Below are 25,993 nucleotides of genomic sequence, written 5' to 3'. Positions count from 1 at the left end.
ATAAAATTTATATTTACAAAATTAACATAATGTTTATTTTTATATTAATGTCTATTTAATTCATATATATTAATGTATAAATTCAAAAGTAAAAGGAGTTCAGAAACTAAATTTACAAACTCCTAATTCAGCTGTATCATAAATGTAAATATATGTGGCAATATATAAGTTACTCCTTATTGTGATAAATAATGATGAATGCTGCTGAATTCATTTTGCTGAAGGCTGAACAATTACATTAGCTGGAGGGAAGGTGATTAAAGATTGCATTATTAACTGGAAATTTCTGCCCTGTATTCACTGAAATTAATGAGCCACCTGGATAAAAAAGGTCTGTTTCTTTGATGAATAATTACATTTTTAAGAGATTGTCTGACCTGGTAGAAAGGTAACTGGGGAAAGGGTCCTGCATGTGTTACTCTCAAACATTTCATCAACATACATTGGAAGCTTCCTGCTCTCTGTGGTAAAGTAATCATCGCACATTTATTAAATGTTTCTTATTACTACATTACAGGTTTTACCATCCTAGAAAGTAAATATTGCTCATAATTGTGATTAATTCTCTCTCGAATTAGGACTGGACCCAGAGATGATTCAAGTTAATGGAAAAACTCCCATTGATTTATTTTTCAATGATCTTTGGATATAATCTGAAATAAAATAGATTTTTTGTGTACTTTGTTCAACTCATCCAATTTGACTTGCAACTCAATATCTAGAAAAATTATATCTAAAACATCATAAAATATACATACATCTCATTGGTTCATTTACTTGTATCTTCATACTCCCTTGTTGGCAGGAGTTTTTAGATAGATACATTTATGCTCACAGTATTTTGCTGATATGATCATAGTGATACTGTGACCATAGTGACCATACTGTCCTGGCAATATGTATCTTCTGCAAAAATAGACAAAATAGCAAAACTGGGCTTTTGCCAGAATATCTCATTCCAGTCCTTGTGCTTCCCCTAAGAAGAAAAGTTGTATCAAAACCCTTGAGTCTGGAGAATAAAAATGTGTCCACTGTTGATACAGCTACTTTGGAGTCAAAATTAACTTGGTTCATATAGCTTATGATGAAGATAGAAACTGGAGGTAGATCAAGCTATACAGTTCAAACTATACTAGTCTCTGCGTGCATTACGTCTTGAACAGTATTCATATAGCATAGAGGTTCAGAAGGGTCTTGTTCTGGTAATTGTTTGATAGGTAAGACCACATCATTCAAAAGGGCTGCAATTTTTGTATTTTTGCAGAGCTTCAGTCCCAGTATTTTCAAGTTAGAATTACATATTTTGAGTATTTAAATGCATGGAAAGGTACCCTAACAAAAGATCATGAGTTGTGAATTCAGTATACCTAGAAGTAGGCCACTATTATTTAGGCATCTAAATGTATACGTATAGATGACTGGGCTGTGGCAGATAGTTTGAAAACATAGTAGTTTTATATAGAGATGCAATGTGTTTATTGAATGTACTTATCTGGACCATCTGGAGTTACTAAGAATGCCTGTAATTCTGCTATACTTATAAAGAACAGCACCATTTTAAAATTTCATTTATTCATTATTCATTATGAAATTCTTTATTGCAGGGGGCTAATATTGATAGTGTTGACATCGAAGGACGATCTCCGCTTCTGTTGGCCACTTCCTGTGCATCATGGAAAATTGTGAATTTACTGCTCTCAAAAGGTAAACAGGAATATACACATATGATATACTTCCTTTGAGCAGGGTTCACACATGTTAAAACTCTGCATCTAACTTTCCTCTCAATTTCAATTCAGTACTTCAGCATACAGTCCAGGAGCAGCTGAGCTAAACAGCTGCACGGTGCTGGTATCCCCTGAGATAAAGGAAGAATTAGTGTGATGATTTCACCCTTTTTAATACAGAGTGAACAGGCTGTAGAAAACTTTGTATGCCATGTGTCATGCTTCTGAAGGTAGAGATGGCACTGGTACTCCATCCCCGCATTCCTTAGCAGTTCACAAAGTAAGCAGAACTGTGGAATAAATACACCACTTACACAGAGTCATGTTTCATACTAGCAATCAATCTTTAAATGTTAAAGCCCATATTTCAAGCGTTACCTGTGATTTTATATAACCACAGTCACCTTGAAAATTTTTGAGCTATATCTTTCAATTGCTACACTTTTGGTGCAAGCTAATTATTGTTACTATATTTCCTCTTGTTAATAGTAATATAACTGATTTTGTTAATAAGCCCTGTAACAAGTTTTGAAGCTGTAACAAGATTACAACTTTAAAAGATTAGAAGAGGTGATTATCTGCATCTTTACATTACTGCTTGATTTGTGGGTGCTCAGTATCTGTGAAAATAAAGGCCCCACATAAATCTTAGTGCTACAATGAAATACAAAATGCATACACACATAATGATGAAATCTGAGTGTCAGTAGGGGGTTTTTTGTAAGTAAAATTATATGTTATAATGTTGACTTGAAATAATATTTGTTATTTTATAGATTTGTAAACACATTTGTTCAACATTTGTTCCTTCATCTTAAACATCATCAATTAGTGCCAGGGTGCTACATATAGGGTACAAATTCAGTACTACATATAGGGCTACAGCTTGATATATCCTCACTAGATAAAGAAGGCCAGCAGTTTTGAAGTTGCTGGTATTTATTTCCATATTTATCTAGGAGCTAATGTATCATTAAAAGATCATCTTGGTCGGAATTTCTTGCATTTGACGGTATTGCAGCCTGGAGGATTACAGCATCTGAATGAGAAATTTCTGCAGGTACAGTAAGCATCAATTTATATCTTTCTGTTACCCTTACTGGAAAATGTAAAGAAAAAAGCAACTATAATTTTATTTTGGAATGTTTGTAAAAGTTTGTGGTACTTGTTAAGTTGCCCAGTGTCACAGAAAATAGTTTGAAGAGGTACGTATCTCTCGTGAAAACATTTCAAAGCCAATAATACAGTTTTCTTATTGCCAGGCAAAGGAATAACATAATCCCATAAATTATTTTGCTGTTGGGGGATTGAATAGCTCAAGAGGTAGGCAATAAAATATAGAACTTTTCACTTCTATTTTCCCAGCTTGCATGCAGTAAAGCTAGGGGACGTGCTCATATTCAGTCAAACTCTAGGACTTAAATAGCTTACAGCATATTCTGCAGGAGCTTTCTGTGGACTGGACTGTAATGAAGTCTTGGATTTAGTTTTAAAAAGGATTTCAAACATGGATTTGTATTTGGCTATGCTGAGGTGAAACACTCATATTGCTAGAGCCCAAGCTCGCTTGAAAGAGTTAAATTTGCTAGCCTCCAGAGCTCCAGGAACAACCTTTTGAATGTGAATCAAGTATAACTGATCTTCTTACAATATCTGCTGAAATCTGTAAACAACTTTGATGAGTAATGCGAAATGGATTTAACCTCCCTTTTCAGCAGATGTAGAGAATCAGTTCTAAACCAGAGTGGTAACTCTCAGTTGTCTGCATTGACTTTCTAATTATTGATCATACTAGTAATTCAGACAAAGGAGTGGAGCAGATCGGGGGAGGAGATTTTTAGTTGCTTTAAGAAAGGCTGTGTAAGAAACACATAGGATAGTGTTAGACAAGGTATGGAGGAAAAACAGGAAAATGAAGATGAGAAAGAGAAATGGGGGAAATAAAATTACACCATAAACCAGTGAACTGATGGTTCTTGACAGCCAGAAGTTTTGCTACTGAATATAGATGGTAGACTACCCTTATGTTCTGTACAAGCCTTCTGCTGACAGCAATGAGTATTATGATTGAATGGCAGCAAAGAAGAATCTCCTGTATTGTACTGTGGATGGACTGCAGTAAGGGTGCAGGATGGCAAATTGCTTTGTTCTTCAGAGAGTGGTTGTTTGAAAAAATGGTGACCCACAAATCAGCAGACATTAAATGCTCATTGTTGCTAAATTTACTTTTCCCAAAGTTTGTTTCTTATTTTTAGATACTGCTTTAAAGTATTAATGCTATTGTTACAAGCTATTAGAAGCTGTGGAGCATTAGTGATATAAATGTAATTCTGTGCTTTTGGGGTTTTTTTGGGGGGTAACAGATGGAACATATTAAAAATCTTGTAGTGGATGAAGATAATGAAGGATGCACTCCATTGCATTATGCATGCAGACAAGGTGTGGCCCTCTCTGTAAATAATTTACTCAGCCTCAACGTTTCCATCTACTCTAAGAGCAGGGACAAGAAGTCACCATTACACTTTGCTGCCAGGTTAGTAGTGCAGTCTAGGCAATGGAATCAATGCCATTTTTTCCATCGGTATTTTTTTGACATTAATTTCTATGTTTATCTTTCAAAGCTATGGGCGCATCAATACATGTCAACGACTTATAAGAGACATGAAAGACACAAGACTTTTGAATGAAGGTGATAAGAAGGGAATGACTCCCCTCCATTTGGCAGCCCAGAATGGTCATGAGAAGGTAGTTCAGTTTCTTTTGAAGAGAGGGGCCCTTTTTCTCTGGTAAGTATACAGATTTCCATTCATTGGGGCAAAAAAGAACTATCACCCTACATTTTATGTCCATCTGCTGGGAAATTAATACAATATAAATATAAATACAATATATGAAAATATTTAATATATTAATATATACAAATATAAATATACAATATAAGAGCATATTTCTAAAATATTTTTAAAACTAAGCTGATTGTGCCTTCCTTCAGCCTGACATATAGAATCACAGCTAGCTGTAAAGCAAGGCTTCTAATGCTGGGGAAACTGAGGCTTCTCTAAATCCAACTGAGAGAAGAATATTGAACCTTTTGATGGGAAAAATATTGTTCTGGAAATATTATAATCATGTCAGCTTCACTTACAGGCTTGAGTAGGGGTTCTTAGGATTGGTGATTCACAGGCAGCTTGCCTTGCACCCTAAGTCCTGATTTCAGGTTAAAGATTCTCGGATCATTGGCAGCTCCACAGAAACTTCCAGGCTCACACCTGTAAAGTCAGGAGCCAAAGCTACCAAAAGTTGAGAGTCCTGTTTCCAAGGCACAGTCTAGAGCTTTAACTTTCAAGTCCTGAGCTTCCACATCCACTGCAGCTACACCTTGGAGCTAGGGGCCTAAGCATTCTGAGGAGATCCTTTAGCAAACAGACCTGTCATACGTTCATTATTTGTGACTGCGGAGGACCCACTAAATGGACTACTGTCAAACCCTTTATTTCCCGTGTTCTTAGCTGGACTAGTACACCTAGCAAGGATAGAGATGATAATATACAAATGTATATAAAAGTATATATATGTATGTATATCTATGTGTACACATGTATGTGTGTATGTATTTAGGCTTAATTTAGACTTAAATCTGGCATTTTTTAAAGAAATGTCCTGCTAGGTTCTATGTGATAAAAGGCTTAATGAGTTTCATTATACTAAGATGAAGTAATATTAATAGGAATAGATTTGTGTGCTTATAATGTTTTGTACCTTCACTATCTTTAAATGCAAAATTCCATAATATGGCCATGATCTATGCCACGTCTGTTGCCAAGTATTAGTCGCAGAATATTGCAAGCATTTGTGTAATTTTCAAGGGACATATAAGAAAATGGGCACAATCCAGATACATACAGAAATGGAGAGAGAGAAGAAAAGAGAGAGGGAGACCAAAATACTGTTATTGAGTTGAACCTTTTACTTCCAAATGATGCATTGATAATCACATAGTAGTTGACAGAAGGCATGGACATCTCTGCAGTAGTCATGCCAAAGAAAAGACGTTTGAGTCAAAGGAGGAGACGTTTACATTTACTTTAAATTTATAAAAAGTTTTCCATTTATAATTACTAATTTTGTACCACTACATGTAAGTGATTATAAAGGCTGGACAGCCCTGCACCATGCTGCCTTCGGAGGATACACTCGCACAATGCAGATCATTTTGGATACTAATGTGAAGTGTACTGACAGAGTGGATGAAGAAGGGGTATGTGTTCACATAGCATTATTTGTTTCTTGTCTGCTATTATTTCTAGACCAAATGTCGGTGGTATGCTATTTGTAGTTTTCCACTGTGCATTACATGTGTAATATTTCATTTCCTGTGGCAGATTTAAAGTCTTTATATTTCCCCACTGTTAAAGTTTATTGCTTAGATTAATATATGATTGCTGAAATTCTTATGCAATTCTTGTAAGAGGGAGACAAAAAAAATGCAAATAGCCTCATAGAAAACATAAAATACTGAGTATGTTAGACATGTCCCTCTTGCTCCCTTTACAATGCAAGAGTATTTTAACAATGTAGTACAAACATTTGTAATTTAAATTTAAAGAGCTTATACAGAGTAAAAAAAATCCAATATCAACTCTAGCTCATTAACATATTTTAAATCCATCTGTTCTGCACAGCGATGTCCAACAGTTACAGCTCCTATCTTGCTCTGAAGTTTGGACAAATGCAGTATCTGTTGGGTCAAAACAGAATCCATTTCCTGGATTGGAGACCTCTTGTATGAACCTGCCTAACAGTTCCCCATCAGAAAACATAGGGTGGTCATTTTAAAGAACTATTCAGTTTCCAACACAGAAGGTGTTGCTAATTGCTCTGAGAACTGGTGTTGAAAACATTTACAGTCATTAGATTAGGAACAAACCTTGCCTAGAAATTAATGAGAAGCCGACGCTTAGTTCTTAATTTCCCTCAGAAAAATCTGGGTGAGTTGGGAAGGCTTTCAAAAGTCAGTTTCAGTGTGACTTGATTCCTAAACCACTCATTGCCTTACTTTTATGAAAATACCAAAGAAAAAAATGTTCCTCTTATAAAACTGTGCCTGCAGATTTTCTTGCAGATTTGTTTGTATGAGCACATCTGGATATAATTGGATGCTTCTCTTCCTGATTGTCAAATGCAGGTGTTCTGTATCTGTAGATACCAGCATTTTTACTTATTTGTGAGTTGCAGGTTGTTAGTTACAAAATTAAAAGATATTAATGAAGATATTAATAAAGCCTTTCTTACCTACAGCTGAGTTTCCTCTTCAGATTTAGCACTACTGTAGCTGTAGACATAGAATAAAGAACTTGTCTATAATCTCTATCAGAATCTCTGTGACAATATTCTACTTTTTAATGTTGCTAGTAAAAGTATTCAGGACTTGCAACTGAGAATAGCATGTGGTTTTTCAGTGCGGGAAAGGACTGAAATATGTACTCTTTTTTTTTTAAATTATTCTCATGGATGCATTGCTGTACTACTTTTCTGCACAGAACACAGCTTTGCACCTGGCTGCAAGAGAAGGACATGCAAAAGCAGTAAGGTTACTTCTTGACTATGGTGCAAAAATTCTGTTCAACAAAGCAGTAGCTTCTTTTTTCCATGAAGCAATACACAATAGGAGAAAAGATGTAGTGTCTGCGGTCATTTTGCACAAAAGGTAAGGTTCACAGAAAATGCTTTTTAAATTTATTTTCCATTGTGTTTTGTTTTGGTTTTTTAACTGAGATTAAGTTCTGAAAACCTGTAGTTTAATAAGTAAGACTGAGTACATATTTTAAAATTCCAGAGATTATATTGTGTTCTAGTGAGGGCAAATAAAAAATGGCATAATTGTAATGGACATTGGATATATGGCAAGTTGTTTTCCATATTAGATTGAGTATTCAGATTCTGTTAAAAAAAACATGCAGAAGCCATTAGAAATAAGTAATCCTTCCCATGTCTTACCTCTTCTTACATACATAATTTTGGCCTTTCACATAATGCTTCAGTACGTACAGAATTTTAATCAAAATGTGAGTACAAGTGATACCATTCAAGAGATTTAATTTAAAATTGTTGTTGTTTTAAATGTTGCAAATATTTTAAAATGTGGCAGTTCAACTGCAGTTTAGAATATTTTATTTTACAACATAGTGAAGCCCCGCTTCAGGAGTAAAAGTGTTGCACCATTGCCTAATGATCACATCTTTTAGTAAGAGTTGCAGGAACACTGCCAGTATTTTACTGTATTTATTATTACTCACCTAATCTTGTAACCCAAGATTCCAGCTTTAGTTCATATTTTTTAGAAGGTCTTAGCATAGTTGAAACATTTCTGTTTAATTGATAATAGAATTAAATATGAATCATTCTTAGAGAAGCATCCAGAATGTTGCTCAATTACTCCCCAAACAGCTGATTTTCCAATTGATGGTGCATAAACTTGTTATATATCTTAAATAAAACTCAAATAATCTAAAATCAGTTAATTTAAAAGAGAAGCAACTAATTAATTTTCCATTATCTCAACTCATTTTTGCAGATGGGAAGAAGCTGTTGTGACGTTCTCTCACTATTCTAGTGCCAATAAGTGTCCTTTGCTGGAAATGGTTGAGTATCTTCCTGATTCATTTAAAGTAAGTTTTCTGCACATATTAAAGAAATATCTGCACAAAACCCCCTTAGTTACGGTGCATCATTTGCCATTGTTTTTCTAATGCTGTCCTCACTAATATGTATTATTATAAAATAGAAACAATATAAATTCGCAAATGGATTTAATTGTACTTTAGTGATAGTTTCAGTTTGGCCCGTTTAATTTCTTTAGTATTAGAAAAAATTCTTAGCTTCCTGAGGTCAATGGAGTTATAAGAGCATAAAAGTAGTATAAAAAGGAGTATAAAAGTGATGAAAGTCAGAAGAGAATTGGGTTCAAAACCATTTGAGATCTTTTCACCTTCTGAGCTAACTGTTAAATGACGCTACAGAAATACTTTTTATTAAAATAGCAAGTGACTTGGTAGGTATATATTCATAAACACTTTACATTTTATACTTGTAAACTAGCATGTAGCCTTGTAAACTGCATAGTTTCATTATTTAACTCCTACATGTAAACTCTGGAGTTTTATCTCTTCAAAACATACACCATAAAATCTGACTGAATCATCACTTCCATTAGATGACTGCTGTATTTGAAGGTAATTTTCTTCAGGTACAAACATTGTATTCTTTCTGATGAATGTTATCTATATCACTTTAATTCACTTTTCTTTTCATCTGCAAAGCTGGTTTTGGACAACTGCATAATTGAGTCTTCAGAGGAAAAGACAAGTCGAGACTTCTATGTAAGTGGATTAAAAATGTTATGAAGATAGTACATTTTATGGTCTTAGGATGGAATATGTCACAATGTGCCTGGCTATATGTTAGCAGCAGTACATTATTTGGGTAATAATTAAGTTAGAAAATCATCAGCTTGACTTTTAGCTACTAATACTGGACTAAATTCTAATACCTCTTGAATATTTTCTATAGTTGCAATTATAGTTCTATAGTTGGCAAATTGAAATCAGCCAATATTTTAACTTGATTTAGGAATAATTCAATGGTTATTCACCAATAATTGTATTTTAATCTGTGCTTTTAATATGTATTTGGCAAAAAACTCCTCAGTATTAGGATGACTTTTAAAAATCACTCTATCGGATAATAGCAATCTTCAACTATTAGTCTCTTTTTTTTCCTCAGCAAAGCCACTGATTTAATTCTCTTTATTGCCTCTGTGACACTGAAATGAACACGTTTTTTGACTTGAAAGTTCGGGAAATACCCAATATGTATACTTTAATGTATATGTCAAGTTATATGGATAAGATACACTTGTAGATGAATATCAGATCTTAACAGAAAACACAGGTGACTGATCTTATTTTATCCTTTGGGCTGTAAACAGCTTTGAAGTTCAGTTTCTGTAATCTTCATGCTTCTGCATTTTAACAAGTATAACATTAAACTTGAGCAATCTATAGATTTTATCTTTGCTGTGTTAATTCTTGCAATCAAGCTGGGTATCAGAGGTTATGGCTATTTCAAAATAATGTGATAGAAGGCATAATATCTATTTATGCATATCAAAAGCATGCCTATCAATAGTAGTACAATTATCATCAATAATTCAGAGTTCAACGTGTTTCTTTTGTGTAAATTTTTGTCCAAACTCTTAAGCAGTAGATTGCTTTCACAATGCTAAGGAGGCATGAATGTTCTACAGTTATGTTACCTTTGAAACCATATTGAAAACCACCTTATCAATTATTACATTGGGTTGTGTCTACATCATTAACAGAAAACTTACAAGTTTTCTGCTACTGTATGTTTTCTTTATATTGTGTTTTCAAAGCCATATAACTTTTAAATACAAGCTTTTCTTCAAAGTCAACATTAAAACAAATTACAGTTATGAGAATGATCTTTTTAAACTGTAATATTTGAAGAAGAAATGTGTACTTTTTATTTTACAATTCAAAATGGCTGTTTGTTTAATCATCTTACAGTCACAAATGTGTATCTTGATGGCATGTGTTCACTGGCAGAGTAACTACAGTATACATCAGTGTTCTAATTACTTTGACACAATATGCCTTTTTTTTCTCAAAAGGATAACCTTTTTAAAATTAAGCACATTATCTCAGTCTTAGATTATCAGTTTCATCATATTTAAATGCTGGTGTATGTTTATTATTCAGATTGAATATAACTTCAGATATCTTCAGTGTCCCCTGACACTTAACAAGAAACTAAAGGATGGTGAAGACATTTTCTATGAACCACTTACCACTTTAAATGTAAGTTATTTATGTTACTCTGACATCATTCCATGCAGTCTTGCTTTAGATAAAATCAAGACGTTTGAATTTTTCATCATAATATTTCGTCTCCAAAGCCCATAACTCTGTGTATTTAAAGTACATTGGAATGAAGTATGGGCCAAATTTCTTATAGTCTAAGTAATAAATAACATTTCTTTTAGGTTTAGATAAAAATGCTTAGTTTGTTTAAGAAACTATGAATGTTTCAAGAGAACATGCTGTATGTGCAAGTAATACATCAAAGAAAACCATACTCCAGTCATTGTAGTGACCATGCACTGGAATGTAAGGCATTGAAAAAATTGACAAAACTGATTTTTTCATATGCTAATTGCAAAATACTTTCTGTGCCTGAAACAAATTTTGCTGTTCTTTCACACTGCCAGTCTGTTCTCTCATTCTTTGTCAGAAAATGTTTACAGAACAAACTTTCTGGCTTAATTTGATTCCTTTTTGGGCTTCCTGTTGGCAATTAGACTTGGTATACTGTCTAATAATAAATAAATAAGTATTTTCTCATTAAAAGTAACTAGAAAAGCTTGATCATCTCACAGGTATAGTTGGCAATAGTCTGTACAATTTTTTAAAGCCTGAAATACACTAACAGAGCAGCAGGAGAGAAGCTGAATGCCTCAGTAGGCAGAGAAAGCAAGATAGTAATAGCTTTGGGTCAGAGTGCATAAACAGAAGAACTTTACAATATCTTACAGACATTTTATTTTTCATTAGGCTAATATTCAAGTAAAGAAGGTGGCCTAGCCAGTTTTGTAAGCACTTTACTTAGCTAGATGAGATAAGTTCGATCTTTCTGCTTTCTTGTTTTGTAGGCCATGGTACGCCACAATCGCATGGAGCTACTCAGTCATCCCGTGTGTAAAGAATATTTGCTTATGAAATGGTAGGTGTATTTTAATGTACATAAAATATAATATTGCCTGTCAGGATGAAGGCTATTGTGCCTGAGAGTTGTTTACTAAGATGTAAATATTTATAGTGTTGACTGAAGTAAATGTCTTTTCCATATAACCTCTTATAAGCATATTTAGAATATGCTGATGTTTATCATATAAAATGTAGCTTAGCATTTAGTAATGATTCTTCGATATTTACAGCAAAGACAACCACTATCTTTGTTTCCACTTTATTGCAAAAATATATAATAGGGTTGCCGAGTTAAAAAGAAAAGGAGCAGTATTTCAGAATGGCCAATACACTTGTCCACATAAAGCTTGATGAACACATTCATCACAAAGGACGTTTTAAGAAATGTTTATTTCCTCATCTTGAAAACATTGTTGCCTGTTACATTTGAATGCATGCTCTTCTAAATTTGTAAAGTGTTGTAACTTTAACATTCTTACTTTCAAGGATGGCCTATGGGTTTCGAGCACATCTGATGAATTTAGGCATATATTCTCTCGGTCTCATCCCACTGACTCTTCTGGTCACTCACATACAGCCAGGAAGACCTTTGAATGGAACAGAAATCTATGAAGCAAGACCATTAGAATATGAGGTACCAAGTTCTCTTACTAGTTACAATAGGTTTAGGATTTTTATAGCAAAAGATATTATTATTTAAACAATTTCTAGAATTATTTATGATTTAGCAACTCTAAGGAATAGAATTTAAGTGTATATTTTTAAACATTCAGCAGCAACTTCTGTAGATAATTTTCAGTTCTCATTTCTTATTTTTGATCTTTTCTGAAAATTTTATATCTGCTACATGGTTACTTCAATTTCTTCCCTGAAGTTAATATTTCTTTGATGTTGAAGAAAAAAGATTAATGTGTATTTAATTATGAAAAGAAAGAAAACAGTGGATTCTTTAGCTTTCTATGTCCTTTTAATTTTCAACCAAAATAACTGGATATTGCACATTTAAAATTTGACATAGAGAGAGTAGTCAATAATAAAGTGCTTTCGGGTATTCAAATACATCTTTCTTTGCCCATATTATGTATTACTTTCCCTTGCAGGCCCAGTATTTCTTTACTAGGCTCATAAACTATGAGGCTAAGACAGAACAATTTTTGCCAGTCTGTATATAGGTACCTCATGTACAACAGTAGTGAAAAACATAACAGCAGAATTCAGTCATATATGGATGGAAAACTCTGTGAAAGGTTTTTAAGTGTATTGGAAGTTTCCTATAATCCCTGTTAATAAACTTAAAAGAAAAAAATAGAAAAAAATGTGTTGTGCTAAAATCTGAATGATATGCCCTCATTTTGGAGTTATGATATCTCAAAATGAATAACTTGATTAGGTAGCAAAGTACATATGCATCATAGTGACTTTTGAATATTTGTCTCTCAGTCACAGCTGTGATAGGTGTGGGGCTACTCTAGTAATTTATGAATATTGATCTCGTTCATGATGTGTGTTGGATGGAAATGGATGCTTTAGTTGGGGCCATAAGGAAACCAAGCAAGGATGAACGCTGTCTCGGGAAAAGCCTGTCCTCCATGGATACTTCGGGGTTATTAAGAGACAAAGCTCGAACTTTTTTTCAGAAGCTGGAACTGGAATAGTTAGGACACTATAGTGAACTGAAGAAGTTAGATTTGCCAGGTCCACTGCTACAGGAGAATGAGGCTTTAGAAAAGAAAGACATTGGTGCAACTGGTTGATGTCCTTTTTGTAAGTGTTTCCTTCCTGCATTGAAAACTAAGCAGTATTCTGTCTTTTAAGAAGGCTGTGTTGTCCCTAAGCTGAACATTGTACTAGACTTCCAGAGAAGGAACTGCAAGTTCTGCTGTTTATTGAGCCTGTGAGTATAACTCATACATAGTCTTACATTCCTGTGTCCATGTGAAGGGCAGGAGAGTCACAGACCTCTGTCTCCAAGACATGAAGTCATATACTCTGAGAAGAGACACCTGTGTCATTAGCCCTGAAAGGGTTACATACTGGTGTTAATGGAGACAAGTTTTTGTTGTGTGGTGAACTTTTCAAATGATCCATTTCAAATAAGTGATTTTATCACTAGAACCAAGGATTTTGGCAAGAAAAAAAGAGGCAAGAAAATATTTTACAGTTCTTTTGGGAGAGAAAAGACATAAAACTGAAATAGGAACTCAAAAAGGATATGCTAGTAGAAATATGAAATAAAATAAACTCAAGGGATATAAAAGGTTCATGAGGATATCCTGATATATGGAAAAGTCTGGAGAATCACATGCCCAGCCCAGCCCAGTACATGCCCGATTCTCAAAGACTCAGAAGCCAGAAGAACTGGAAGAATTCATGCTCCACTAACTAACTCATCTTCCTGGTGGAAGACAGGAGAATGATAGGAGCTGCATACAGCAGACACAGGAATGACTCAGGCTGATCCAGGTCCTTGAATCACCAGAGTCTGGGTGGAAGAAACATAGTTGGAAGAGGGAGTCCTGTTCTTCAATGAGGAATGATGCCAGCTGGTGGAGAAGCAGTGCACTGAACAGGAGCTGTGAAGGTGCTGCCTGAGAGACTAGAGCAACAGCAGTATATATGAACTGTCATGCACTGGAGGAGACAGTGTCCTGACGACCCAGTAAGGGGAATGAAGTGGGGAATGCCAGCTCTGTAGGGAGCACAGTGTTACAGAACATGGTGCTATACTCTTAACGCAGGTTAAAGAGGAACATCACAATGGGGCAGATGCTGATGTGTATTGCAGTACCACTGAAAAGTGAGTGCCATGAATTTGTGGTCTGCCTATAAGTTAATGAACCCCTCAGGTGGGGAATTAGCTCTACAAGTTGAAAGATGAAATTCACTATTGTTATCTATGCCAACAGAAGGCTTTTCACAACAAAGTTCTCTTTGCCTATACTGGTTGTAAAGGGAGACATCAAAGGGAGCAGCCACATAAAGATGACAGGGCTTCCAATTTGTCCAAAGACTTCTATTGCCATTCTGGATACTGCAATATGATAGTGAAGCTGTGGACAATGGAATTTGTCTTTATGTTCATCCAGTGACAAAACATACTGAAAATGTGGCATAAGTACTGTGATCTCAGTTCCCAAACTCAAATAGTAGTAAGGAAGCTGTACAGCAACTATGTATCATGGGAATGCTCAACATTTGATACTTGGTTTGAATTACTTAAACACAATATACATGACATGGATTTCACAGTAAATATTAATAAACCAGAATTTAGATAGTAATAAGTTTATCTGAAGCAAGCTAACAGAGTTTCTTACCTTGGCAATATAATGTATATGTAGTAGGTAGAGCTGAATTAAATGTTCATTTAATAATTTCTAATTTGTTTTGTGCTCTGATTTTTGTTTCAGAACTCATACTTCACAAGGGTGTGTATGTGTTTAGTTTTAATTATGAGTTTACTGGGAATCTGCAAAGAAATATTTCAGCTCATTCAGCAGGTAAATACATAGAGAAATAACATTAAGCAGACAGTGTGCTTGCATAGCAGTTCGTGTGATATTGAAATAAATCTGATTTTTCCCTAATTAAAAGGGACATACCAATTTATATAAGATTAAAAATGAGAAGAGGATTTAAACAGTGTATTGAATTCAGTCATTTAATGATGCATGACTTATAAATATGTATCTGTCTCTCTTAAATCCTAGAAATTGAAATATTTGTTGGATTACTCCAATCTACTGGACTGGACAATTTATACTACAAGCATAATTTTTGTGTCTTCTTTATTTATTAATACACCAGCTCATTTGCAGTGGGAGTGTGGAGCAATTGCTGTATACCTGTCTTGGATGAACTTCTTGCTTTACCTGCAACGGTAAAAGTTATTTACATGCTTTACAATGAAATATTTTTAATATTTTCAGATATTTTGTATATCTTAAACCATGACTGATCAAGTGTGGTAGCCCTATTTTTTATTTTTATTTTTCTCAAGCTATACAAGTTTCCAGATGAGGACCATAGGAATTTTTTAACCTAATGAACTGTAAAGTAGTTTTCACTGTTTTTCATGTAGAGAATCACAGCATGTGTTATGGCAACTGAAGAAATAAGATTTATTTTAAAGTTAAGTAAGCAAAGCCACCACATATATCTTTTTAAAAACATGTTTCATTATACTGTATGGACCTTCACTTAAAAAAAAAAGGATATGAATTACAGGAGGCAAAAGAAAGTCTATTTTTATAAGTAATACCTGGAAGAAGGTAAATTATTTTATCATTTTACAGATTAAATGGCACACCTCACTTTTCTACACCATAGTGTCCTGTAAAAGAATTATAATGGATGAAATTATTATATGAGATATGAGATAACTATAACAATGAGATAAATTATTATATGAGATATAAGATATGAGATTATCTTTATGCTACTGCCTCTGCTGGCAAACCTTGTCCTACATGTGTCTGACCTTAGATAACTAATGAATGGGCGTGTCCTCTCTGCTGTGTGCTGTGGGCAAAATGGGAGTTGAACCTAAACAGTAAAAAGTAAATTCATGATTGCCCAACCTTCCTTCTTCTGCTAGATGAAATGCTTCCCTGGCCTGAATATTTTTCATTTGTATAGCAGTAGAACTCTACACATCATTTTTCTAACTCATTCAGGCCATCTCTTCTCAAAGCAACCTGTAGCTCCATTGACTTCAATGGAGTTTTGCCTAATAAATGCCTAATAAATAGAAGATCAGGTTTGCTTTACTTCCAGCTTGATCTTTTCAGCTTTGCAAATAATATTTCAGAGGGAAAATCCTGTAGAGGGATTTTCTCAGTTGCTAGTGTTTGTTACATAAAACAGTCATCTCATCCCTGAATCTGGCAAAGGACATAAATTCCCAACTTCAGGTTTGGGGGAAAAAGTAGTTTAATCTGCTTTATGACAACGCATGTTCTGAGATCTAGTTCTTGTTTAAATCAAGAATGGGAGAGGCTTGACGGATGACAGACTGTTGTTGGAAACACAGGTGTCTTAAAATTGTGCTACTCCCCTTCTCTTCCTGAGCAATGTGTTTCTTTTTGTTTGCTTTTTTCCCATACTTTTTAGTGTCATAAATAGCAAAATCTTTTTAAATCAGGCATGTGGCTGCTAGATGGATCATGGTGCCAGTTGTACTTTGTTCTGGTTGCTAATTTGCTTGGAAAAGCAGCAAAAAATGGGATAATTTCCTAATGTTATTATTCCAAGTGCAACAGTTGTACAATATTGTACTGTCTGTGGCTATGGAGAGAGTAAAAGTTGTCCATCAAAAATAATATCTTGAAGAAGTACTGCTCTAGTGCATTAAAATATAAGATTACGTAGTTTAGCTTGCTGTAAATAAGACCACTTTCATTCTTTTGGATGTGAAAGTATGACATGTTCATACCGTGTCAGAATGTCTCGAGAGAAGCAAAATGTCTCTTTTCACACATGAAAATCAGGATTATTTATGGCCTTACATAAATAACTGTAAGGGACTCTAACTTCAGTATTTAATTTTGCATATCTTTTCTGTTTACTTATTGCCTAGATTTGAAAACTATGGCATTTATGTTGTGATGTTCTGGGAAATTTTGAGGACTTTGATTCGGATTGCTGTCGTTTTCTTTTTCCTGATATTGGCCTTTGGACTGAGTTTCTTTGTCCTTTTGGGTTCACAGGTTAGTTGAATGGCATAATTAATTTTTATCATTATAAATACTATTTTTAACTAAAGAATCTCAAGTGGTTATTTACAAATTTCATCAGTTTGGTTTTTTTCTGGATTTTGGTGTTTCTTCTTTTTGCAGCAAACGTATAGCACACCTCTGCTTTCTGTAATGAAGACATTTGCAATGATGCTGGGAGACATTAATTACCATGATGCATTCCTTGATCCACTACTAAGCAATGAATTGCCATACCCATTCCTGAGTTACACAGTTCTCATTATATTTACCTTGCTTATTCCAATCCTTCTTATGAACTTGCTAGTAAGTAAACTACTTATTAATATACAAAAGTGGTTAAGCACAGGCTTATACACAGTTTTAGCATATAGAATTACTTTAGTGCTGATTCATGACATTAATTCACTATTTAACAAATTGATATTTTCAGTAACGTATTAAAAAGTTGCCTTTCCCTGGACTCATTTTCCTTCCAGTTTACTGTTCTGAGTATTTTCCCCCAGTTAACTCTTGCAGGGTTATCTTGTATATCTTTAGGTAATAACTGTGATGGAATTTGAATTGGAGCTGCAATGTATTATTATGAGGTCTTGATAAAGAAAATTGGGGAACAATGTTTTTAAGAAGTACTTTGATAAATGTGTGCCTCCTAGACTAGACATAGTCTTAATAGTTCAACTCCTTGCTGTATCATAACCTAGCACTAACAATATTAAAAAAAAAAAAAAGTCAAAACCCAGATCTTCATTGCACACAAAACAGCAGTCAACAGTAGTGTTAAAACAAACTAATGAGCCTGACCTGAACAAAAAGAATCAGAAAACCTGGTAATGGTGAGAAAGGGGGAAATAAATAGTAATACATCTTCAGCCATGTTCCACTGAACATCAATTTTTTTTAGGAAAACAGGTTTTTATACAAGCTGAGCAATAAAAAACAAACAATTTGGGTTTTTCAAGTTATTTATTGCTGCCATGATCCTGTTCAATCAAGAGGCCAACAAGTTTTTTAACATAACAGCAGTAATGAAGAATCAAAAAGAAGGGATGTTATTCTTGACAAATCTTTGAATTAGCTCTTCAGTGCCTTACTGGTAGACAGATAGTTGGCATTAAAGCTTACTACATTTCTTGGTATGGATTTTCCAAATATGCACAAAAGAGGTATGTTTCCAAATTCAAGTGAAACAAAAAAAAATTGACTTTAGAGTAGTTTTGGATTTAAATGTGAATAAGAAATACAATTGAAATCACAGACTATGCAAAAATAGATAATGAAATCTTTCCTGGTATTTTTAGATTGGTTTGGCTGTTGGGGACATAGCTGAAGTACAAAAATATGCTGCACTCAAAAGGATTGCAATGCAGGTAAGTAGCATACCATAGAAGCACCAACTAGTAGATATCATTGTTAGAACACCATTCAGATAATTAGCTGATTTGTCATCAACATCCCTAACTAACATCTTAGCATCTCTGTAGAGCAACTTGGTGAACATGGGCATCCTATTCTGAAGCTCATTTTCAGTCATGTGAGTCATTGTCAAAGAAATGTATAAGCAAATGCATTTTTAAGGAACTTCTGAACAGTTAGTTCAATGAATTCTGAGTTATTCCAACAACAGAATCTCAAAATGAGTAAATGCAATGTTTGAAATTGGAGAGTTGCCTTTTAAGGAGAGAACTGATGCACTGGAAAAAAAGTTAAGGTACACAGAAATCAAAAGGACACCAAATTCATTACATTCTACTGAAGACTCATGCTGGTCTGCGTACTGAGGAGACACTATGCAAATAAGGAACTTAATGTCACATTTCTAAATGTTTTTAGTTACCTTAAGATGTATAAAGACACCTAACAGAATTTCTGTTGAAATCAGAAGAGTTTAGTAACCTATATGCATTAGAAAACTATATGCATCTTAGATTTTCAAAGTAGCTTTTGCAAACATAGTCCTTACAGCTTACATACTGGGGCTAGGGCAATAGCACAACCTCATAAAATTTTCATTTTAAGAAATTATAAATTTTGCATACAGTTTTCAAAAGCTTTTTTTCCTTGTGAACTGTGTATCAAGCCTGACTTTCACAAGTGGAAATACACACAGTATACACCTGTCAAATAAAGAATAAAGATTACTTCTCAGCAACATGTTCTTAGAAGCTATCTGTACAGATGCTTCCTTGAATTTCTGCTCAAAGTCTGTATTTTGAGAGGAACTGACCATTCATAAAATTGATGCAGGGAGTGGCTTTGCCTATGTTCCCTGCTGGCTCTGCTTTTTCTAAAAAGTTTCAGAGCCTACCTAGTGGCTGAGCATAAAGAAGATAGGTGTGCACAGACAGAATACCCAAGAACAAGAACAGCTCAGAAATAACTTCTGGTAGTCACATAACTTTAAATTGTGTGGTGTACTTGCTTAGCTCAAGCGTATTTGAAGAACTCTCTTTTAGAGTAACATTTCCTCCCAAGAGATATTTCTTTTGCTAGAGATACAAATGACTAAAGCAGAGGTATAAGGGCAGTTCTTGTAGCAGTATTTCTTTGGTATTTCTTTGCCAACAGAATGCTCAGGAAGGATGGTGTCTTGCAACTTCAGACAGTACTACAAAATCTTTATTAAGCATGTAACTTTCTGTATGTTTGACAGGATTATGGATGTCTGCAGTAGGCTTATACTGTACATCCTGTTCTTTTAGGTACATATGTTCAGTATTTCTGTAGCAATTTGAGGACAACTGGAAAAGGTAGCATCCCCTGAAAAGGCACTCATATATAACATACTTGTTTCTACCCAAGGGAAAACTCATTTTCTTACAGGCATTCCACTGGCATCTTGATCTCTACTGACTCTGTCATAATCTAGTAAAAGGATATAGCACAATTAAAGAGAGAAGGATCACTTTCCCATTATTATTTGGTCTTAAAACCCATGGCTATGATAGGTATTCTATCTTTTGAACATTTCTGCCGTATAATTCTATACTGCAACCCACAGTGTACTAAGGAGCTATTTAAGCCATTACAGAAGAGCTAACTCAGTTTTGGAACCATTTTAGTTATAAGAGTGCACAACTATGTGGAATAATTAAATCTGCCAAGATACTCAATAGTGCTATGACTAGATGGTTTTAGTGTCTGGGCTGGACTGTTCAAATATTATACCATTGTTTGCAGCATAGATATCCTCTGAGACTTGACATCTAGTAATAGTGATCTGAGTATAATGACATGATGGTTATTTTCACATGATAATGTGTCTTTATCTTAAGCGAATTATTCTAAATGCAAAACTACGTTTAGGTTAATCTTCACACCAATTTAGAGAAGAAGCTACCATTTTGGTTCTTAAGTCGGGTGGACCAGGAATCAATCACTGTATATCCCAACAGGCCGAGATACTGTGGATTTATGGTAAGATGGTGAATCTTAGACTAAAGAATTCTTACTAAAATGTGATATGACTGACTGACTTTGTACACAGATTGTTAGGAATGTTGCATTAATAAGACTCAATCATTAATTAACATTAGTGGAATTGTGATTAGGCCTTGACTATGTTCAGTGAAAATGATAAATCAGTTTGAGTATAGCCTAACTTATTCAGATATAATTAGTGTCTGAATTCTCAGTGGTCTGTGACTTTACTAAGTGAGACAAGCTACAAAGTTATTCAGACAGAAAATAGAATTACTTCCCTTTGGCATTTCTTCTTTTATTTGTTTACTTTTCATTTCAGCTGTTGTTGGTAGACTGAATTTTCTGATTAAACAAATTTTGCAAAACAGATGTTTAATATACAAAAAATAACTTCATAACAGAAACTCTTTTCAACTTTAACACTGTGTGGAGACTGTTACCATCCACTTATTTGGGATTTTTAATCTATTGTCAGACTATAATATCTGATTCCAGTTTGGTTCCATGTTTTCTTTAGAGTGTGTTCCAGTATTGCTTTGGGTGTGAGGACTCTACCACAGATGCACAGAGCACTGATACAACATTAGAACTGGAAGTTCTGAAGCAGAAATACAGGTATTCGTTGTGTTATTTTACTGCTGTAAAAATAAGTAGAACCAATATTACAAATATACTCCTATTTTAAAAAGTGTTCTAAAGCTCTGTACTGTACCTAAAAAGTAAAATTCAATTTATCTAGTGTCCTTAAGTAAGCTCCCTCACTATGGTAACTTAGTATGTTATATTCTGTAGTGTATTTACCTTCAAAATACTTGTGTGGTAGAGAAATATTTTTATCCCATGGCAGAGAAAGAGAACAGGTTTGTTTGCTTATTAAAGTAAACTGAAATAATAGGGAAAATGCATTTTCATTTCATAGAATCATAGAATCGTTTAGGTTGGAAAAGACCTTTAAGATCATCGAGTCCAACCGTAAACCCAACACTACCAAGACCACCATTATACCATGTCCCTAAGCACCTCATCCAAACATCTTTTAAATACTTCCAGGGATGGCAACTCAACCACTTCCCTGGCAGCCTGTTCCAATGCTTGACAACCCTTTCGGGGAAGAAATTTTTCCTAATACCCAGTCTAAACCTCCCCTGGCGCAACTTGAGGCCATTTCCTCTCATCCTATCACTTGTTACTTGGGAGAAGAGACCAACACCCACCTCACTACAACCTCCTTTCAGGTACCTGTAGAGAGTGATAAGGTCTCCTCCTGAGCCTCCTTTTCTCCAGACTAAACAACCGCTCTTCATAAGACTTGTGCTCTAGATCCTTCACCAGCTTCATTGCCCTTCTTTGGACATGTTCCAGCACCTCAATATCTGTCTTGTAGTGAGAGACCCAAAACCGAACACAGTTATTCGAGGTGCGGCCTCACCAGTGCTGAGTACAGGGGCACGATCACTTCCCTCATCTTGCTGGCCACACTGTTTCTAATACAAGCCAGGATGCTATTGGCCTTCTTGGCCACCTGGGCACACTGCTGGCTCATATTCAGCTGGGTGTCAACCAACACCCCCAGGTCCTTTTCCACCGGGCAGCTTTCCAGCCACTCTTCCCCAAGCCTGTAGCGTTGCATGGGGTTGCTGTGGCCCAAGTGCAGGACCCAGCACTTGGCCTTGTTGAACCTCATACAATTGGGCTCGGCCCATCGATCCAGCCTGTCCAGGTCCCTCTGCAGAGCCTTCCTACCCTCAAGCAGATCAACACTCCCGCCCAACTTGGTGTCATCTGCAAACTTACTGAGGGTGCACTCGATCCCCTCATCCAGATCATTGATAAAGATATTAAACAGAACTGGCCCCAATACTGAGCCCTGGGGAACACCACTTGTGACCGGCTGCCAACTGGATTTGACTCTATTCAGAATTAGAGGTTTGTGTATGGAGGTTTTCAAGGGTTATTTTAAACTCATAACTGATGTAATTCCAATTGGTTTGCAAATATACACAATCTGTAACTGACTTTCCACTGGTCTGATGATAAATCTGCTTCAGATTGTTTCCCCAAAAATGGATTGGTGTCCTGGTTCTCCTTTGAACAAATCATCTGTTTCCCAAAGCTTTGGAAGGAATTCTCTGTACTTACTTTCCTTACTCGTCTTACCAATATATCTGCAAGAATGGTTTCAGAAAAGCCTTCTGTGAATGTACAGCTAGGAAAATCTGTTCTTTCTCACTCTTTCTCACCCTGTCTCACTCTTCCCTGCTCCTTTTCTCTCTTTTTTTTTTCCTTTCTCCCTTTTTTTTTTTTTTAAATCTACTAAATTTTTGTGTCCCTGCACAGATTCTGATCAAGTATTTTTTTGCATGAAGGTCTCAGCAAGAGTTGAAGGGGTGAGAATACACCCTACAGATGTAGGCAAGCCATGGAATTTAACAAGTCTTTCTTCAAATCCATACTGCATAGAACATACTCTTTTTTTTTCCCTACAGAGAGGAAAGAAAACTATCATTTTATAAAATTCTAAAATTATTTGGAATAGAGTAACTTGTGGCCATTTCACTATGGGAAGTTTTATTTACTGCTCTGAAAATATTGACTGAAAACTTTGTTTTACTATGTTGCCAATATACTTTTATTGTCAGAGTTCAAAACAGAGTTCAGTTCTTACTGAAGCTAGTGGCAATCAGTGTATGTGGTTTTGTTTTTTGATTTGGGGTGGGATTTTTTTTGCTTTGTATTAATGTTAGCTAATTGCTGCACTATTTTGAGGAAAAAAAGGCAACTACATCTAAAAAAGCCCCAAACTGTTCTTCACAGAGAACCTTTTCAGTCACAGTGTATATTTAATGCTGTAATTTTGTGAGTTTAGACATTCTGAAAAATAGATTTTCAAAAAGCCTGTTTGGTAGTTTTATGAAGACAGTTTCTAGACACATTTCCCATTTCTTTCATTGTTTCTTAAAAGATAACAGATAGTATGTTCTGTATGCATGATGCTAACTGATATTAACTCTTCATTTGTATCAATTGCGCTTTGGAAAGCACTTTGAAAGAGATCACTAAGTGCGTGCCTCATCAGTATCTCTTATATTAGCTGTTAAAGTAGTTGCGAAGTTCACTAAATGTTTGTGGATGCTTAATTGCCATTGCAAATCTGGCCCTTTTTTCATGCCAGACTACTTCAGTCAATAGGAAAAACTTTTGATAGAACTGTTCAGAATTTTATTTTGAGAGTGAAGGTGCTCTTATCTTAAGTACACAGTAGTTACTTTTCTCAAGAACCAGGAATTTGTTCTTTAATCTATTTCCTGAAATCTAGAGAAGTACCACAGCTTGAAAAATTAAATGTACTCCAGATAATATTCTTTGTTAGCAGACAGGTGAAGTTGAGGACTGTCAGGTCTTTTACGTCTGTAATTTTAATGACTAAAATGTCCTTTGAAAGCAAATGACAAAGCCTGCTGTATGCATATTTTTTTCTTTTTTGGTTTTTTTTAGGCTCAAAGATATATCAACACTGTTGGAAAAGCAACATGACCTCATTAAATTGATTATCCAAAAAATGGAGATAGTGTCAGAGGCTGAGGATGAAGACAGCAATGATTTATTTCAGCACAAGTTTAGGAAAAGGCAGTTAGAGCACAAGAATAGTAAATGGGATACAGTGTTAAAAGCTGTTAAAACAAATATGCCTAACCCAAGCACAGAAAAGAACAACAGCTTCTTCTAGACATGGCTATGATATCATGTTGTATTATTCTTTTGTTTTACTTCAGGGTCACTTCTTTTATTGTCTGTGCATAAATGTTAATGTGATACATCATGTATTCAAGTATAAAAAAAGGCCAGATCCGAAAAAAGGATGCAGGTGCTCAAAACAATATTTAAGGAGACTGAAGATGTCTACATCCAAAACTGTGATCCTAAAAGTGGCTGGCTAATCAGGAAAGTGCCTAACTCACCAGATGCCAGCCTTGCTGTCCTGACAGTTCCCAAGGCTTCTGTCTGGATCTGTTCCTGGATTTGGCTCTAATACTGTTAGGCACTTCTGTACTTAATTACATTATTTTCTGTTACGAATATTTTTAGAATTTCTGAATTTTTAGAAATTCAAACTCTAATAATTTAGTATTCAGATGTTTTGAGAGAGCCAACGGGCTTTATGTAGCTTAAAGAAAAAGTAAGAAACTAACCTGACGGATTGCATTGGAAGTTTTGCTGAGTAAGGACTGCAGGATCAGGCCTGAAAGGTAAGAAAAAGATCACGAAAATGTAATGTAAGGGAAGGACTGTTTTCTTTTGTAGATAACTATATGCAATTCTCAGAGGGATCATTTGTACTAGCATGCATATAGCAACGATAGAATAACATGTTAAATATTAGTCATTTGCGACTTGCTGTCCTTACACTGCTAATGTGATTTTGGCCTTCCTGATAGCCTGAAAACTGACCTTGCTACTTTAATCTGCACTTTGGTTTTATTATTTATTTACTGGATATTCAGTGCATTATGTAATATACAGTAATATATCAAATGTGGAAATAAACATGAATTAAACTGTGTTTAAGTACCTGAGTATATTTGTTTCAAAAACAGTGCTAATAAACTAATTATGACTATATGTGGTTGTAACGCTCTGTGGTCTGCTTTTGAATTCAGACATTTTCTTTAAGAACTTAATATACGTTCATTCTTCATATAAAGAACAATTATTATTCCTGTTTATTTAAAAGCTAGCCACTAGAAGGTAACTCACACTGTACAGAACTTGTCCAATCTTCAGAAAACACAGGAAGATGCACTGTAAATTGGTGAGACTTGTGCCTTAAAATTGCCAGGGATGACACACTGCTCAGTAGAGAAGATGCTTTCTCACCCAACTGCTTTATCCCAGCTTTGAGACTTTAAATCCCTGCCTGGTAAACTAGAGAAAGGAGGAGGTTATCACTGGTTTTGCCTATTCTACTACACTTACTAAGATGAACAGTTGCTTAATATCAAATGGTGGATGGCATCTGCAGAGATTCAGGAAGCATCAGGAGTTTTTGTCTTCACTAGCAAGATTCATTGATACCTTTGAATCCTGTGGCATAAATCCATGCCAGTTGTAACTGAAGATGTTTGCTGTTAAAACTGAAGTTCTGTTCTGGGTTTGCCTTCCAGAATGTGCATAGACATTTTGTGTTTAAGTGTAATTGTAATGGTTTAGTTAAGTAATAGTTTGAGGCAGAAAATAAGCACTTGGCTACTCCATTCAAACAGCAAATTGGGGGCATTGGCATACATATTGCTGTGTGACTGTGTCCACAAATGTACTCTTGGGTGCCCCAGAGGCCCCATCCTTA

General features: G+C 35.0%; 1 protein-coding gene across 2 annotated transcripts in view; it reads left to right on the top strand.

Annotated features, from left to right (window-relative positions):
- TRPA1 (transient receptor potential cation channel subfamily A member 1) overlaps positions 1-25,213 on the top strand; it is a 45,890-nt gene extending 20,677 nt beyond the window's left edge. The window contains exons 9-27 of one of the 2 annotated variants that reach the window (XM_075495728.1): positions 1,605-1,704; positions 2,687-2,787; positions 4,091-4,260; positions 4,349-4,513; positions 5,871-5,985; positions 7,268-7,434; positions 8,302-8,395; positions 9,047-9,106; positions 10,508-10,606; positions 11,458-11,528; positions 11,999-12,146; positions 14,923-15,012; positions 15,223-15,392; positions 17,091-17,220; positions 17,350-17,532; positions 18,528-18,596; positions 20,533-20,643; positions 21,167-21,264; positions 24,145-25,211. In XM_075495728.1, the coding sequence (XP_075351843.1) occupies positions 1,605-1,704; positions 2,687-2,787; positions 4,091-4,260; positions 4,349-4,513; positions 5,871-5,985; positions 7,268-7,434; positions 8,302-8,395; positions 9,047-9,106; positions 10,508-10,606; positions 11,458-11,528; positions 11,999-12,146; positions 14,923-15,012; positions 15,223-15,392; positions 17,091-17,220; positions 17,350-17,532; positions 18,528-18,596; positions 20,533-20,643; positions 21,167-21,264; positions 24,145-24,376 (2,373 nt within the window). In that variant the 3' untranslated portion in view covers positions 24,377-25,211. Of the gene's footprint in view, positions 1-1,604; positions 1,705-2,686; positions 2,788-4,090; positions 4,261-4,348; positions 4,514-5,870; positions 5,986-7,267; positions 7,435-8,301; positions 8,396-9,046; positions 9,107-10,507; positions 10,607-11,457; positions 11,529-11,998; positions 12,147-14,922; positions 15,013-15,222; positions 15,393-17,090; positions 17,221-17,349; positions 17,533-18,527; positions 18,597-20,532; positions 20,644-21,166; positions 21,265-24,144 lie in introns of both variants that reach the window. The other variant, XM_075495729.1, reaches the window with a different exon arrangement.
- The last annotated feature ends 780 nt before the right edge of the window (positions 25,214-25,993 follow it).

This window comes from Mycteria americana, chromosome 2 (genome assembly GCF_035582795.1).
Source record: "Mycteria americana isolate JAX WOST 10 ecotype Jacksonville Zoo and Gardens chromosome 2, USCA_MyAme_1.0, whole genome shotgun sequence".
Lineage (NCBI taxonomy): Eukaryota > Metazoa > Chordata > Aves > Ciconiiformes > Ciconiidae > Mycteria > Mycteria americana.
This window is presented reverse-complemented; position numbering and strand designations above follow the sequence as displayed.